This window comes from Lagenorhynchus albirostris, chromosome 10 (assembly GCF_949774975.1).
Source record: "Lagenorhynchus albirostris chromosome 10, mLagAlb1.1, whole genome shotgun sequence".
Lineage (NCBI taxonomy): Eukaryota > Metazoa > Chordata > Mammalia > Artiodactyla > Delphinidae > Lagenorhynchus > Lagenorhynchus albirostris.
Genome location: NC_083104.1, coordinates 30,959,946 through 30,978,113, shown reverse-complemented (window position 1 = coordinate 30,978,113; position 18,168 = coordinate 30,959,946). Strand labels below are relative to the sequence as shown.

Below are 18,168 nucleotides of genomic sequence, written 5' to 3'. Positions count from 1 at the left end.
AGAACAAAGCTGGAGGCATAACTCTCCCAATACTACAAAGCTGCAATAATCAAAACAGCATGGTATTGGCACAAAAACAGACATATGGATCAATGGAACAGAATAAAGAGCCCAGAAATAAACCCACACACCTATGGACAATTAATCTTCAACAAAAGAGGCAAGAATATACAATGGGGAGATGACAGTCTCTTCAGCAAGTGGTGTTGGGATAGCTGGACAGCCGCACGTAAAGCTATGAAGTTAGAACACTCCCTCACATCATGCACAAAAATAAACTCAAGCTTAAAGACTTAAACACAAGACATGACACCATAAAACACCAAAAAACTCACAGAAAAAAACAGACAAAATGTTCTCTGACATAAATTGTAGCAATATTTTCTTAGATTAGTTTCCTGAGGCAAAAGAAAAGCAGAATCAAGATGGCAGAGGAGTAGGACGTGGAGCTCATGTATTCCCACAGATACATCAAATATACATCTACAAGGGCTTCCCTGGTGGTGCACTGGTTGAGAGTCCACCTGCCGATGCAGGGGATGCAGGTTTGTGCCCCGGTCCGGGAGGATCCCGCATGCCGCGGAGCGGCTGGGCCCGTGAGCCATGGCCGCTGAGCCTGTGCATCTGGAGCCTGTGCTCTGCAACAGGAGAGGCCACGGCAGTGAGAGGCCTGCGTACCGCAAAAAAAAAAAAATACATCTACAAGCGGAATGATTCGCACAGAACATCTACTGAATGCTGGCAGAAGATCTCTGACTTCCGAAAGGGCAAGAAAACCTCTATGTAACCAGGTAGGACAAAAGAAAAAAGAAAGAAAAAAAAAAAAAGAGGGAAAGGAATCAGAATGGGACCTGTGCCCCAGGGAGGGAGCTGAGAAGGAGGAAATGTTCCCGCACCCTGGGAAGTCCCCTCACCAGCGGGGAGATCAACCTGGATGGAGGGGGAGCCTCGGAGGAGAGCACAGCAACCGGTTTGTGGAAGGCAAGATGGAGGGTGACCTGCACAGATGGTCAGTATCACTGCCCTGCACCCCGCAGCCTGAGACACTTGTCTGCCGCTGTGGGCAGGGTTTGGGTGCTGAAGCTTGGACTTTGGAGGTCAGACTCAGGGAGAGGACTGGGGTTGGCTGCATGGAGACAGCCTGAAGAGGTTGGAGTGTGGAAACTGAGGGTGCACTCGGAAGAAGCCTGGGCCCTCCAGAGAGGCAAGGCATCATGTTGGAGGGCATGTGAGAACAGGGGCAGGACTGCCATAGGAGCTTCTTTCCCTGTGATCACTCTCTCAGGCAATAGGACACTACCTACCTGAGCTCTGGAGGTGGGTGCAAGCTGCCACCACCTGTGTGGTGGGTTCCAGAGGTGGGCATGGCCATGGCCGCTGCTAAGACACCTGCAAGTGGGCTCTGGTCACTGTTCCTGCTGTCCTGGGAGGGCACGGGCTGCTGCCACCGCCGCTAGAAGAGTCAGAGCAGGTGCTAGGAGACCCAGAAGCAGGCACTAGTCACTGCCCTTGCCGTCTGGGGAGTGTGCATGGGTGGCAAAGAGGCGTCAACCACTGCCTCTGCTGTCTCAGGAGTGTGTGGGCCATCGTTACTGCTGGGAGACATGGGAGTGGGTGCCAGCTGCTGCCCCTGCTGTCCCGGGGCATGCAGGCCACTGACACCTCTGGGAGACCTGCACACAGGCGCCAATCACCACCTCCACTGTACCGGGAGCGTGCATGGGGCCGCTGCACCTACACACCCCATATCGAGGGGATAACAGCCAGCACATACTGAGGAAAGAGGCATCAAGCATCCAAACTAAAAGCAGCCCCTCGATTCCAGACAAGATGGTGGAGCAGAAGGAGCTGAGCTCACCTCCTCTCATGAAAACACCAACATCACAAAAAACTGCTGAACAACCATTGACAAAAAAGACTGGAACCTACCAAAACACATATGTTACATCCAAGGACAAAGCAGCAGCCACAATAAGACAGCAGAAGGGGCACTTACGTGATATAATGAAATCCCATGCCCATCAGGTGGGCAACCCACAAACTGAAAAATAATTATATTTCAGAGGTTCACCCACAGGAGTGAGAGTTCTGAGCCCCACGTCGGGCTCCCCAGCCGGAGGGTCTGGCATTGGGAAGAGGAGCCCCCAGAGCATTTGGCTTTGAAGGCCAACAGGAGTTGAATGCAGGAGCTCCACAGGACTGGGGAAAACACAGACTCCACTCTTGGAGGGCGCACACAAGATTTTATGTGCCCTGGGACCCAGCACAAAGCAGTGACTTCACTGGCCCCTGGGCTAGACCTATCTGTGGGTCTTGGAGTGTCTCTTGGGGAGGCGGGGGTTGGCTGTGGCTCACTGTGGGGGCAAGGACACTGGTGACAGAGGCCAAAGGAATATTAATCAGCATGAGCTCTCCCAGAGGTTGCCATTTTGGCACTGAGACCTGGCCTCACCCAACAACCTGCAGGCTCCAGTGTTGGGATGCCTCAGGCCAAACCACCAGCAGGGGGGTAACACAGCCCCACCCATCAGTAGACAGGCTGCTTAAAGTTGTACTGAGCTCACAGGCACCGCTAAACATACCCTTTGACACAGTCCTGCCCACAAGAGGGACAAGACCCAGCTCCACCCACCAGTGGGCAGGCACCAGTCCCTCCTACCAGGAAGCTTGCAGGAAGCCCCTGCGCCAACCTCACACACCAGGGGCCAGACACCAGCAGCAAGAGGAACTACGATCCTACAGACTGGAAAGGAGACCACAAACACAGAAAGTTTGACAAAATGAGCCAGCAGAGAAATTATATATATATATATAGAGAGAGAGAGAGAGAGAGAGAGAGAGAGAGACAGAGAGAGAGAGACAGAGAGAGAGAGAGAGAGAGAGACTGCTATATCAAAAGCTCATGGTAAAAAAAAAAAAAAGCTCATGGTAAGCACAAACCAAAAATCTACAAGAGATACACACACAAAAAAAGAAAAAGCAATCCAAGCACAACACTAAAGATAGTCATCAAATCACAAGAGAACAAAAGAGGGAGAAAAAAGACCTACAAAAATAAATTCAGAACGATAAGCTAACAAAATGGCTATAAGAACATACATATCGATAATTACCTTAAATGTAAAGGGATTAAATGCTCCAACCAAAAGACGTAGACTAGCGGAATGGATACAAAAACAAAACCTGTGTATATGCTGTCTACAACATACCCACTTCATATCTAGGGACACATACAGACTAAAAGTGAGGGGATGGAAAAAGGTATTCCATGCAAATGGAAATCAAAAGAGAGCTGGAGTAGCAATACTCATATCAGACAAAACAGACTTTAAAATAAAGACTGTTACATGAGACAAGGAAGGACACTACCTAACGATTAAGGGATCAATCCAAGAAGAAGATATAACAATTTGTAAACATATATGCGCCCAACACAGGAGCACCTCAATATATAAGGCAAATGCTAACAGCCATAAAAGGAGAAATTGACAGTAACACAATAATAGTGGGGGACTTTAATAACCCACTTACATCAATGAACAGATCATCCAGACAATCAATAAGGACACATAGGCCTTAAATGACACATTAGACCAGATGGACATAATTGATATTTATAGAACATTCCATCCAAAAGGTGAAGAATACACATTCTTCCCAAGTGCACATGGAATGATCTCCAGGATTGATCACATGCTGGGCCACAAAGCAAGTCTCAGTAAATTTAAGAAAATTGAACTCATATCAAGCATCTTTTCCAACCACAATGCTTTGAGATTAGAAATCAATTACAGGAAGAAAAACTGTAAAAATACACAAACACATGGAGGCAAAACAACATGCTACTAAACAACCAATGGATCACTGAAGAAATAAAGAGGAAATAAAAAAATACCTAGAGACAAATGAAAATGAAAGCATGATGATCCAAAACCTATGGGAAGCAACAAAATCAGTTCTAAGAGGAAAGTTTATATCAATACAGTCTTACCTCAGGAAATAAGAAAAATCTCAAACAAACAACCTAACCTTACACCTAAAGCAACTAAAGAAAGAAGAACAAACAAAACCCAAAGTTAGTAGAAGGAAAGAAATCATAAACATCAGAGCAGAAATAAATGAAATACAGATAAAGAAAACAATAGAAAAGATCAATGAAACCAAAAGCTGGTTCTTTGAGAAGATAAAGAAAATTGATAAACTTTCAGCCAGACTCATCAAGAAAAAAATCAATAAAATTAGAAATCAATAAGGAGAAGTTACAACTGACACCACAGAAATACAAAGGATCGTAAGGGACTACTACAAGCAACTATATGCCAATAAAACGGATAACCTAGAAGAAATGGACAAATTCTTAGAAAGATACAACCTTCCAAGACTGAGCCAGGAAGAAATAGAAAATATGAACAGACCAATCACAAGTACTGAACTTGAAACAGTGACTTACAAACTTCCAACAAACAAAATCCAGGACCAGGTGGCTTCATCACAGGCAAATTCTATCAAACATTTAGAGAATAGTTAACACCTATCCTTCTAAAGCTCTTCCAAAAAAATTGCAGAGGAACACTCCCAAACTCATTCTATGAGGCCACCATCACCCTGATAGCAAAACCACACAAAGATATCACTGATGAACATACACTCAAGAATCCTCAACAAAATACTAGCAAACCAAATCCAACAACACATTAAAAGGATCATACACCATGATCAAGTGGGATTTATCACAGGGTTGCAAGGATTCTTCAATATCTGAAAATCAATAAGTGTGGTACATACACCACATTAAGAAACTGAAGAATAAAAACCGTATGATCATCTCAATAGATGCAGAAAAAGCTTTTGACAAAATTCAACCCCCATTAATGATAAAAAAAAAAGTTGGAATAGAGGGAAGTTATCTCAACATAATAAAGGCCATATATGACAGACCCACAGCTAACATCCTTCTCATTGGTGGAAAGCTGAAAGCATTTCCTTAAGGTCAGGAACAAGGCAAGGATGTCCACTGTCACCACATTTATTCAACATAGTTTTGGAAGTCATAGCCATGGCAATCAGAGAAGAAACAAAAGGAATCCAAATTGGAAAAGAAGAAATAAAATTGCCACTGTTTGCAGATGATATGATACTATTTACTATTTAGAAAATCCTAAAGATGCTACCAGAAGAGTACTAGAGCTCATCAGTGAATTTGGTAAAGTTGCAGGGTACAAAATTAATACACAGAAATGTCTTGCATTCCTATACAGTAACAACAAAAGATCAGAAAGAGAAATTAAGGAAACAATCCCATTTACAATCACATCAAAAAGAATAAAATACCTAGGAATAAAGCTACGTAAGGAGACAAAAGACCTGTACTCTGAAAACTATATGACATTGATGAAAGAAATCAAAGATGACACAAATCGATGGAAGGATATCCTGTGTTTCCGGATTGGAAGACTCAATATTGTCAAAATGACTATACTACCCAAGGCAATCTACAGATTTGGTGCAATCCCTATCAAATTACCAATGGCATTTTTCAGAGAACTAGAACAAAAAATTTTTAAATTTATATGGAAACACAAAAGATCCTGAATAGCATAAGCAATCCTGAGAAAGAAAAATGAAGCTGGAGGAATCAGACCCCCTGACTTCAGACTATACCACAAAGCTACAATTATCAAAATTTTATGGTACTGGCAAAAAATCCAGAAATGTAGATCAGTGGAACAGGACAGAAAGCCCAGAAATAAGCCCCATGCACCTATGGTCAATTAATCTACTTCAAAGGAGGCAAGAATATACAGTGGAGAAAAGACAGTCTCTTCAACAAGTGGTGCTGGGAAAACTGGACAGCTACATGAAAAGAATGAAATTAGAACATAACACCATACACGAAAATAAATTCAGAATGGATCAAAGACCTAAATGTAAGGCTGGATACTATCAAACTCTTAGAGGAAAACATAGGCAGAACACTCTTTGCCAGAAATCACAGCAATATCATTTTTGATCCACCTCCTGGAGTAATGACAATAAAAACAAAAATAAACAAATGGGACCTAATTAAACTTAAAAGCTTCTGCACAGCAAAGGAAACCATAAACAAAATGAAAAAGACAACCCACAGAATGGGAGAAAATATTTGCAAACAAAGCAACCAACAAGGTATTAGTCTCCAAAATATACAAACAGTTCATGCAGCTCTATGTCAAAAAAACAAACAACCCGATCATAAAATGGGCAGAAGATCTCAGTAGACATTTCTCCGAAAAAGATATACAGATGGCCAAAAAGCATATGAAAAGATGCTCAACATTACTAATTTTTAGACAAATGCAAATCAAAACTACAATGAGCTATCACTTCACACCGGTCAGAGTGGCCACCATCAAAAAGTCTACAAACAATAAATGCTGGAGAGGGTGTGGAGAAAAGGAAACCCTCCTACACTGTTGGGGGGAATGTAAATTGATACAGCTACTATGGAGAACAGTATGGAGGTTCTTTGAAAAACTAAAAATAGAAATACCATATGATCTAGCAAGCCCACTCCTGGGCATATATCTGGAGAAAAACAGAATTCAAAAAGATACACGCACCCCAGTGTTCACTGCAGCACTATTTACAGCAGCCGAGACATGGAAACAACCTAAATGTCCATTGACAGAGAAATGGATAAAGAAGATGTGGTACATATAGACAATGGAATAGTACTCAGCCATAAAAAAGAATGAAATAATACCATTTGCAGGAACATGGATGGACCTAGAGATTGTCATACTGAGTGAAGTAAGTCAGACACAGAAAGACAAATATATGATACCACTTATATGTGGAATCTAAAAAAAAGGGTACAAACAAACTTATATACAAAACAGAAGTAGAGTCACAAATGTAGAAAACAAACTTATGGTTACCAGGGGATGGGGGTGGGAGGGATAAACTGGGAGCTTGGGATTGACATATACACACTACTATACATAAAATAGATAATTAATAAGAACCTGCTGTATAGCACAGGGAACTCTTCTCAATAGTCTGTGATGGCCTATATGGGAAAAAATCTAAAAAAAAAAGAGTGGATATATGTATATGTATAACTGATTCACTTTGCTGTACACCCGAAAGTAACACAACATTGCAAATCATCTGTACTCCAATAAAAATTAAAAAAAAAAAAAAAGAGTGAAATGTTGCCATTTGCAGCCACATGGATGGTCCTAGAGATTATCATACTAAGTGAAGTAAGTCAGACAGGGAAAGAGCAGTATTATATTTGGGTTGGCCAAAAAGTTCATTTGGGTTTTTCCTATGATGTTACAGAAAACCCAAATGAGCTTTTTGGGCAACCCAATATTGTTGGGTTAAATGTGGAATCTAAAAAGTAATACAAATGGACTTATTTACATAACAGAAACAGACTCACAGACACAGAAAAGAAAATTATGGTTACCAAAGAATGAGGTGGGGTGGGGGGACAAATTAGGAGTATGGGATTAAGAGATACACACTACTATATTTAAAATGGATAAACAATAAGGATTTACTGTATAGCACATGGAACTACATTCAATATCTTATAATAACTTATAATGGAAAAGAATCTGAAAAAGAATAGATTTATGTGTACATGTATTCAGCCATATTATATATATAACTGAATCACTTTGCTGTACACCTAAAACTAACACAGTATTGTAAATAAACTCTAAAAATGCAGTTTTGATCCTCTCTGGCCTATGTTATTCATTTAACCAACATTTATTGAGTACCTACTGTGTTCCTGGCACTGTTCCCAGTGTAAATGAGACAGTATGCCTGTGCTCAGGTAACCTACTTTCAAGGTGGGGTTCAGACAGAAAAATAAGGAGACGGACAAGAAAATGTAGAGCTGCAATGAACACTGTGATGAAAGCAAGACTGGGCAAGGCGCAAGGGAGGGACTGGGAACTTAGGTAGGGTGGACAGTGGGGAGGCGACATTTTAGGGAGGCTGGAATGGTGAGGAGGAGAGCATTCCAGAGAGTGGGAAGAGCTAGTGGAAAGGCCCCAGCGAGGGAAGGAGCTGGGCATGACGGAAGGAGGCCGGTGGGGTGGAGTGCGGGGTATGAGGGAGATGGAAGGAAGAAGGGGCAGGCAGGTCTGCATGACCTGGGAGCTGTGGCCAAGCCCCCCATTCTGGAGCCAGTTCAATTTGCAGGGTCCCAAATCCTCGAGTTGTTTCTCCTTCCTAATTGTTTCTCTTAACGTACTTTGAATGGTGCCTCCCGCAGCTCCCCATCCTGCTGTGGCTTAACTTCACTGAATTCTGATGGTGGAAGACCGCAACCAAATTCTTGTCAAGCACTCTTCACTGCCTCTGGTCCCCACCCACGTGTTGTCCTGCTGTGCAAATGACTAGTACTTGGGGCATGTCCCAGGGCCCACAGTGGCTTGTCTGAACCAATCCCAGTGTCCTCTGACAGGTGGAGGAACAAGATGGATCCTTGGGCGGGAGGACTCTGCTCACCGCCTGAGGCAGACAGACCCCACAGTCGCTCTCACTCCAGAGAAGCAGACTCTCAGTCCTCATACCAGCCATGTCCTCCAACCCCACTTTGTGTTCCCTTTCTTGGAAGATTCTGATGGCAGCCCCAGAGCAATTGAGAACCAAGGAGAGCTGGGCAGGAACCCCGCAAGGTTGGGTGCCATTTTCCCCAGGCAGCTGGGACTCACTGTACTTCTTCCACTAAAGCTCTTCTCATGGTCCAACCTGTGCACAAACCCACCAGCCTCACCCACCAGACCGCCAGCCTGAGGGCCGGGGCCTCACCTTATTCCTCTTAGTATTCCTGTCCCAGTAGCAAGGTGCTCAATAACTAGTATTGACTTGCAGACACCAAAGATGTTGATGTCCCTGAGCTTGTGACAGCATCATCTTGCTGTGTCTGTGCACGTGTGTGAGCACGTGTGTGTGCGTGTAACTGTATATGAGGTCAAGCCACCATTTCTCAAGCCATACCCCATCAGTAAGAAATTATGCTACGGCCCATAATGGGATGCCATCAATAGCACATCTATTTATTACCCTAAAAAGGTGTCTTCTACATGTTTGGTGAAAAATCAAAGAGCAAAATCATATATAGTCTGATTCCTCTACCCTTTTTTTTCCAAGATAAAAAAGTTAGTATATGCATAGAGAACCAATCTGGAGGCGTATACACTGAACTGTTAATGGAAGTCAGTTCTAGACCAACGTATCTCAAATGTCATTACTAGCCCTCAGTCGGAATGAGGGTTAAAATGGAATTACTGGGTCATGTTTCTGGATCGCTGTATTAGAATCTATGAGGGAGGGGCCTAGGAGTCTGGAATTTTAACATGTCCCCAGGGGATCTGCTTACATTTAGGAGTCTGAGCACCACTATTCTACAGCAGAACATTACAGGCCTTTATCCTTTGTCCCAATATTTCTGTAACGTTTGTAGCTTAAAAAAAAAAAAAGCATACATTTCTTTTGTTATCAGAACAAAACAATAAAGGTGAAAAACATGGCAAAGAGCAACCTTTTCCAACCAACCATAGTTAAAAGTCACATCTGGTTCAGTCATGTACATTTTGCATATTGGAAAATAGAGGCCTTTTGGTCAAATGAGGCTTTTAAGAGTTTACTCCAGGTAATGGCCAAATTCAACCCCAGGTCCTGCCTCCTGCCTTGGTCTGTGTGGCTTTTGACGGAGGCCCTCTCATTCTCCCATAAGGAAGGACTCTGGACTGCAGGGGCCTGAGGATCCGAATTTTTGCTCAGCCCCTGGAGGAATGAAAGGGGATCCTGGAGGCTGAGCACACCTGTCCCACACTCCCCTCCTGTCCCTCTGAAGTTCGTTTTCTTGGGAGCTAGAGGAGCTAAAAAGAAGGGGGTAGTGAAGACCAGGAGAGGCATTCATGTGTGGAAGCTGAGGAATTTTCCTGTAGCTATAGTGGGCTAGGGCTGCAGCTTGCATTAAAAAACTCCCAAAACCTCTTTTCCTTTAATTTTTGCTCCCCCTTTCTCCCAGCTGACAAGCACCTGCAGCAGCTTATCTGGGCCTACAAACATCAGACAAAAAGTTTCCATGGCAACTCCAAACTTCCTCCTCAGCCCTGTATTCAGTCTAAATCTCCAAGGCCCCTTTTCAAGGCCTCAATGAGGTTTCTGAGAAGCCACCCACAAAATAGCCTTAGGATCCAACCTTCCCCCACCCCCAACATGCTCTTTTCAAAGGACATGGCAGGAGAAGCTGTACTGGCAAGAAAACTTGTCATGGGATCCGTGGAGAGTTTATAAAAGGAATGAGCGTTGCCTTTACAACGAGTTTGAACCAGGAAGAATTTACCCGGTGGAGGGATTTCAAGCATGGAAACAGGAAAGTGCAAGGGAGTGGGGAAGAACCAAGAGTCTTATTTCAGAAAGCTGGCTCTCAACCCAGCTGCAGTCAGGCATGGTTAATCTGGTCTCTTAGCTGCAGAAGGACCCTGGGGTGCCCCCAACCTCCAGCATATTTTAATTCACTTGTAGCCAGACAAAATATGGACAGTAGATCGAGGCACGGGGAAAGGGATGTGAGTATGTGAGTGGGTGTGTGTAGAGGGGAACCTGGGCAGACCATGGCTTGTCAAGCCAAGCAAACTTCCATAATGCCTGGCAGTGGGGTTGCCAGATGTAGCTAACAAAAATGCAGCATGTCCATGCATGTAAATCAATGAAGTTAGAACACGCCCTCACCATGCACAAAAATAAACTCAAAATGGCTTAAAGACTTAAACATAAGACATGACACCGTAAAACTCCTAGAAGAGAGCATACGCAAAACATTCTCTGACACAAATCGTACCAATGTTTTCTTAGGTCAGTCTCGCAAAGCAATAGAAATAAAGACAAAACTAAACAAATGAGAGACCTAATTAAACTTAAAAGCTTTTGCACAGCAAAGGAAACCATAAAAAAAGGGAAAGACAACCTACAGAATGGGAGAAAATATTTGCCAGTGATGCAGCTGTCAAAAGCTTAATCTCCAAAATATACGAACAGCTCATACAACAACAACAAAATAAACAACCCAGTTGAAAAATGGGCAGAAGATCTAAGACATTTCTCCAAAGAAGACATACAGAGGGCCAGTAGGCACATGAAAAGATGTGCAACGTCACTAATTATTAGAGAAATGCAAATCAAATCTACAATGAGGTATCACCTCACACTGGTCAGAATGGCCATCATCAAAAAGCCTACAAGTAACAAATGCTGGAGAGGGTGTGGAGAAAAGGGAACCCTCTTGCACTGTTGGTGGGAATGTAAGTTGGTACAGCTACTACGGAAAATAGTATGGAGGTTCCTCAGGAAACTAAAAATAGAATACCATATGATTCAGCAATCCCACTCTTGGGCATATATCCAAACAAAACTATAATTCAAAAAGATACATGTATCCCTATGTTCATAGCAGCACTATTCACAGTAGCCAGGACCTGGAAACAACCTAAATGTCCATCAACAGATGAATGGATAAAGAAGATGTGGTGTATATATACAATGGAATACGACTTAGCCATAAAAAGAACAAAATAATGCCATTTGGAGCAACACGGATGCAACTAGAGATGATCATACTAAGTGAAGTAAGTCAGAAAGAGAAAGACAAATACCATATGATATCGCTTATATGTGGAACCTAAAATATGACACAAATGAACCTATCTACAAAACAGAAACAGACTCACAGACATAGAGAACAGACTTGTGGTTGCCAAGTGGGAGGGGTGGAGAGGGAGGGATGGACTGGTAGTTTGGGGTTAGTAGATGCAAACTATTACATATAGAATGGATAAACAAGGTCCTACTGTATAGTACCGGGAACTATATCCAATCTCCTGGGATAAACCATAATGGAAAAGAATATAAAAAAGAGTGTATATATATATATATATATATACTCTTATATAATATAATATATATATTTATATATATATATATATAAAAAAAAAATCAGCATGTCCAGTTAAATTTGAACTTCAGATAAGCAACGAATAGGTTTTTAGCATAAGCATACCCATATAATATTTGAGACACACACTAAAATAATATTGTGTATCTGAGATTCAAATTTAACTATTTTATCTGGCATCCCTACTTGGCAGGCAGCAATGGAAGCTATGACCACCCTTCTGGGTGCAGAGAAGCACAATTGCTGATGCCCACAGGCACCTGGGGAGGTGTCCCTCAGTCCATGCTGCAGAGAGATGCTTCCCTCCCTAGCAGGAACCTGGGCTGGGCTCCAGGTAGGAAACGAGTCTCAGGTGGACCTTTACTACAGCACTGCATAGCTTACCAGGCATGGCCAAGCATGAGTTATTCCCCAGAGGTGACCCTTCCATCTTAGTGGTTAAGAACATGGGCTCTGGTGTCAACCCAGATACCGATCCTGGCTCCACTGTTGGGTAGCTAGGTGACCTTCAACTTCCTGTTTCCTCGTCTCTAAAATGGGGCATTCTTTTGAGGAATAAAGGAGGTATGACATGGGAAGCCCTTCACACAGTGCCTGCCACAGCGTCAGCGTTCCAAAGTGGTAGCTGTTATCTCAGTAACCCATTTAAAAACAGTAAGATTTTTATGCAAGTGAAAAAAAATGGGATTAAAAATTAGTCAGTACAATCTCAGCAATGTGAACCACACAACCCCACACAAGTCTCGCACAGCAAAACTGGAAGGAGACCTCCCCTGATATTACCAGTGGTGCTCATGGTGAGTGCGATTACGGGTAAGGCTTCCCCCTCTTCAGTCTCCATTTTCCAGAACATTCATGATGAACATGTATTACTTTAATACTAAGAAATTATTTTAAAGTAACTTGGAATGAAAAATTTTCTCGAAGCATTGTATTACTTGTTGCATGCTTCCAGGCTACTGTAAATGAACATGGCTGCCGTCTTGGGTTTGATTCTATAATCCCATCCTTGGGGGCTTCTAAAAGAAGGAGGCTCTTGCCTCTTTCAGTAAATGGCCCAGCTGGCTCCTCACCCCACTCTTACTTCTTGCTCTTCCTTGTGTGAGACAAGCCAGAGTAGTGGCTGCAGAGGCACATGGCCCTGGGTTTGGATCTCAGCTCCACCCTTGACTGGCTGTGTGACCTTAGACAAGTCAAGTTACCTTCTGAGGCTCCGTTTCCTCATGTTTTAAAATAGAGGTTAATAGTACTTACCTCCCTGAGAGGAGGGACTTATCCATTTAATTTATCAGCACATCCCTGTGCCTCGCATAGGGCTTAGTGCATAATAGTGGTCAACAATATTGGTTAAATGAATAAATGAATGAAGTTGATGAGAAGACAGATCTACAGTATTTGTCAGAGAGAGTGGCAATAGCTAGTGACCAGCAATCATTTGCCATTATTACTATTCTCAGAAGACGGGCAGACTTCGCATAGATGGACCAAAGTTTGAACGTGCTTTCTACATGTTAGTGGGATAGAAGAGTTCCTGTAGCAGGACCCTGGGCACGCTGCTTGAGCTCTCTGAGCCTCAGTGTCCTCATCTATGAAATGGGGATGACAATCAGCAGTGACTTTGAAGGATTGTGAAGACTGAGTCAGTAGCACAGTGCAAGCGGTCCCTCCATGAGGCGCCAGTAACCAGCCTCTGCTGCCTTCCTGACTTACAGCTGTGTGTGGTACAGTTGCCAGGCAAGCATGTGGCCCCTGGAACGACTCTGGTATGTCTGCTATTCTGGCTGTGTTGCGAGTGGAAAATGTGACTGTTTGAGGAAGCCTCACAGCTGCAGTTCCAGGTTGAGGGAACACAGGATCTTCAGGTTAGAGATACCCTATTCTCAGTGAGAAGAAAGGAACTGGATAGGGACACCTAGGAAGAGTGTTTTGTAGGGACATTTCTGGAGCTGAGGTTTGAAATCAGCCTCTTCGAATTATCGAGCTCCTCGCTTCCTGCCTGCCCTGGCTCAGCCAAGGTTTAAGGTACCCCGCTCCAGGAAGGCGCCGCCAGTCCTGAAGTCTTGCCTAGACCGTGCTTTTGGACTTAGAGAACCGTTGTTTCAAAGCTCCCAAGCAGTAACTCCGCGGCGGGATCTCCCCGGGGCGGGGCCAACCTAAGGAAGAAACGCCAATCGGTCCCAGAGCCGACTACGCGCGGGCGGCGGGCGAGCCCCGCTCCTGCAGGCCCGCGGCCAGCCGCTCCGGCTCGCCTAGCGCTTTCGGCTGCAGGCGTCAGTGGGCAGGACTACCGGGTGGGGTAGGTTCCTTGCCCAAGGCAGAGGTTAGCTTGCCTCGGGAGCCCAAGGCCCTTGAGGTTTTCTAATCACACACCCCCAGCTGGCAGGGAGCCGGCAGGAGACCGATTTTCACCCCCTCTGAACGTCTCTCTCCAAGCACAGAGTCCGGAAGGAAACACCCCAGATGCTTACTGCGGGCATGATTTTTCTTCTTTCTACATCCCTGTACGTACCAAATTATTTTCACACTGGCCCTATATTACTTTCGTTTCATTCTCCTAAATAAACAAACTATTGTCCAGAGTAGAAAAGTAGTATGTGCTTACTGCAAATGAGTAAAAAGACAAATTAAAAGAACACTTATCCAACTCGCATCCTCGAAAACAATCACCAGGCGTTTCTTTCCAAATCGTTTTCTCCTTAAATGCATACCTATAGAAAACCCGTTCCTCACCTTCCTGTAACTTGTTCCCCCCTCGCCCTTTCCCCTCACTGGACATTGGAAGTCCTTCACCAGCGGGCTTGCGCTTCTTTACGCCCCACCGCGCGCTACCAGTCTTACCCATGTCCGTTCTCCCACGCCTACCAATGCCTCCTTCCCCCACTTTGTGTGAGTCTCTGCTTAAGGGGCTGGCCAGGAGGTGGAAGCTTGCGGGACTTTTGTAGTCAGGGAACACTGAGTGTGCGTATGTGCGCGCGCACCGCAAGTGCATACAAAGGAATAAAGCAATATATCTAATAAGGGTAGATCCCCAAAAGGACGAATGTAGGAAGGAAAGAAGGAATGAAAGTAAGGAAAGAAGAAAAAAAGTAATTAAAAAGAATGGAAGAACGGAGGATGGAAGGAAAGGAAAGGAGGAAAGCAGACCAGTAAAGAAGGACCGAGGCGCCCTGCTAGCCAGGGGCTGAGGGCAGTGCTCCCGCCATGCCCTCCTCGCGCTCTCCCGGAGGCGGGGGGCCGGGTAGACTTGCCCCCACTTACCGGACCTGAGCAGCACGGCCCGGTAGAGGCCGGTGGCCTCGCTGGGCCCCCGGACCCGCTCGCTCAGCCTCTGCGCCATGCGCCGGTGCACGGGTCTGCGGAGCCGGCACTGCAGGCTGGGAGCGCACCGCGGAGTGCAGTCCCGGGTCGGAGCGCAGTCCCGGGTCGGAGCGCCTCCGTGACGGTGACGCTGCCCGAGAACCAAACCCCGCCGCGGATCAGGTTACAGTGGCTGCCAGAGGGCCAGGCCCAGAGGCGCCCGCGGGGGAGGGACAGGGGCAGGGACCAGGTAGGTATCCCTGCCCAGGCAGCAGACTGGGCGCGGGTAAGCGTCTGGCATGAGGACTCCTAGCTTCAGGGTTCCAGGGCCAAGGTGAGAACCCGGTGTCCTGATTTCCAGCCTCGGTCTCCTACCTACTCTTCTCTATTTCCCTGGCCGCTGGCCTTGTTGAATGCTACAAGCGGGTGTGGGGTTCTGAAGTGCCACCCCTGGGATCAGGTCCAGCGCCACTAATTAATAGCTGTGTGACCCTACGATTTAGTTATCTATTCTCACAGAGCCTCAGTTTTCTCATCTGTAAAATGGGGCTAACCATGGTACTCATCTCTCAGGTATGAGGGTAACCAACACATTATCTCTATCTCTAAGCACAGTGGCTAGCACAGAACACTATATATTGGTATTTTTTTGAAAAGTGTTCCAAGGCATCCTGTGGTGGGTGACACTGAGAAGTGGGGGCTTTGCTGGGGGAAGAAAGTTAGGATGGGAAGCCCGTGGGATTCCACAAGACTGATTTCTCTGGCTTTGTGAAATTCCTTTAACATCCAGAAATGGGAGGACCAACCAAGAGTCTAAAGGTGGAGGGGCAAAGTCAAGCAGATAGTTTGGAAAATATAAGAGAACAACAACTTTGATTATCTACCCTGTGTCTGGTGCTAAGTTTCTTCTAAAACAAAAACTAATGTTCATGTGCTTTATGTCCTATTTTGTTTCATCTTCACAATCCTATGAATTAGGGCCTATTAGTTTTCCAATTTACAGAAGAGGAAACAGGCTCAGAGAGGTTAAGCAGTTTATCTGAGGTCACACAGTGTGGAGCTGTCATACAAACTCAGATGGTCTGACCTCAGAAATGGGCCACCCTGTTGCCGCTCCGTTATCTTATTTACTCTTCACGAAAACACTGAAAGGTAAGTATGTTAACATGAATGTAGGAATCCCATCCAAGATACCACCTTAGAGATGATGTAGTTGAGACTCAGGGAGGTGAGGTGGCTTGCTCATGCTCAAAGAGCTAGTTGGAGGAATCAACATCCAGTTCAGTTCTCCACCCACAAAACCAATGCCCCTGAAATCTATAGACTGCTCTCCACACACACCGCCAGCGCCCCCCGGAGCTGTCCAGGGTACTGGATGGCCTCTGTTTAAGGCTGTGTCTGTGGATCAGTCTTGAGCTGGCTGCCGGGGCCTTGGCCACACAGTACCACCTCCCTCTGCCTCTGTGTCCTCTCCAGCCTTGGTGCCACCTAGGCCAGCTGCCAACCAAGTTGTCTCTGGCTCTCCCTTGAGCACTGCCCAGGCCCAGCTTCTGCTCTGACTCAGAGGTCCCTGTCATCACACAGAATCCCAAGGACCAAAGTGACACACTTTGATCTTTGGATACCTCAGTCATTGGCCAGACTGATCATATTTCTTATCAACAACCAGCCACCACGAGTGCCAGGCACCATGCCAGACATTTGGCATTCACTATCTCATATCCATTCTTCAAAGGATGAAATTATATCTAATGTACCATTCATCTCATTTAACCCACTCTTTGATCAAGCATGGTTATGCCCCTTCTAGAGATGAGGAAAATAAGGCTCAAGTGACTTGCCCAAGATCACAAAACTAGTTAGTAGTGGAGAAGGAATTTGAACCCAGATGGTGCCAAAGCTTTTACTGCAGGAGGAAAACCAAGCCAGCTATTGAACAAGGTGCGGGTTTAGGAAAATTATGACTGAGGAATGTGCTTTGACAGAGCATTACCAAAAGATTAACTCTGGTTGCATCCCCAAGGAATTCTAGGCGGGTCTGACTTACCTGATCCATTTAGTCTCTGCTTCTCATTTTCATTATGAAATATGGCCCCAGGAGAGTATTCTTTCTGTGAACAGAAAGAAAGTAGGTGGAGGTGAGGACCCTCTGTTCCTTGCCAGGGGGAGGAGTGAAGAGATATTCAGAGTGACCCTGGCCAGGGTCAAAGTCCTCTCCAGAGAAACAAAGTACTATAGTCCTTGGAGTGTGAGTGTGTGAGTGTGTGTGTGTGTGTGTGTGTGTGTGTGTGTGTGAGTGTGTGTGTGTGCATCATTTGTGAGGCTCATGCTCTTTTTTTAAAATGACTATTTTTTAGAACAGTTTTAGATTTAGAGAAAAATCGAGAAGATAGTAGAGAGAGTTCCTTATACTCTGCATCCAACTTCTGTTATTTCTCTCTTATTAAAATCCTACATATATGTAGATGTACCTGTACACAGTATGGCATATCTTTTCTAATTAAACTAATTATTAAACTGTTAACTAATTATTAACTAATAACATTATTATTATTTTTGAATTCCCCCCAATTCATGATGGAAATCACTTTATTGAGTCTGACTGGGTGTGAGGATGCCTATTTTTTTTTTTTTACTTTTATTGGAGTATAGTTGATTTACAATCTTGTGTTAGTTTCAGGTGTACAGCAAAGTGAGTCAGTTATACATATACGTATATCCACTCTTTTTTAGATTCTTTTCCCAATTACAGAATATTGAGTAGAGTTCCCTGTGCTATACAGAAGGTCCTCATTAGTTATCTATTTTTATATATAGTAGTGTATATATGTCAATCCCAATCTCCCAATTTATCCCACCCCTGCTTACCTCCTGGTAACCATAAGTTTGTTTTCTACATCTGTAAGTCT

General features: G+C 44.5%; 1 protein-coding gene across 2 annotated transcripts in view; it reads right to left on the bottom strand.

The window, feature by feature from the left end:
• FAM107A (family with sequence similarity 107 member A) overlaps window positions 1-17,349 on the bottom strand; it is a 38,291-nt gene extending 20,942 nt beyond the window's left edge. Inside the window, exon 1 of one of the 2 annotated variants that reach the window (XM_060161446.1) lies at window positions 17,307-17,349. Coding sequence is in view for 1 of the 2 variants with exons in the window: in XM_060161447.1 (XP_060017430.1) it covers window positions 15,221-15,299 (79 nt within the window). In the remaining variant the exon portion in view is untranslated. Of the gene's footprint in view, window positions 1-15,220; window positions 15,381-17,306 lie in introns of those variants that run through there. The other variant, XM_060161447.1, reaches the window with a different exon arrangement.
• Window positions 17,350-18,168: the final 819 nt, after the last annotated feature.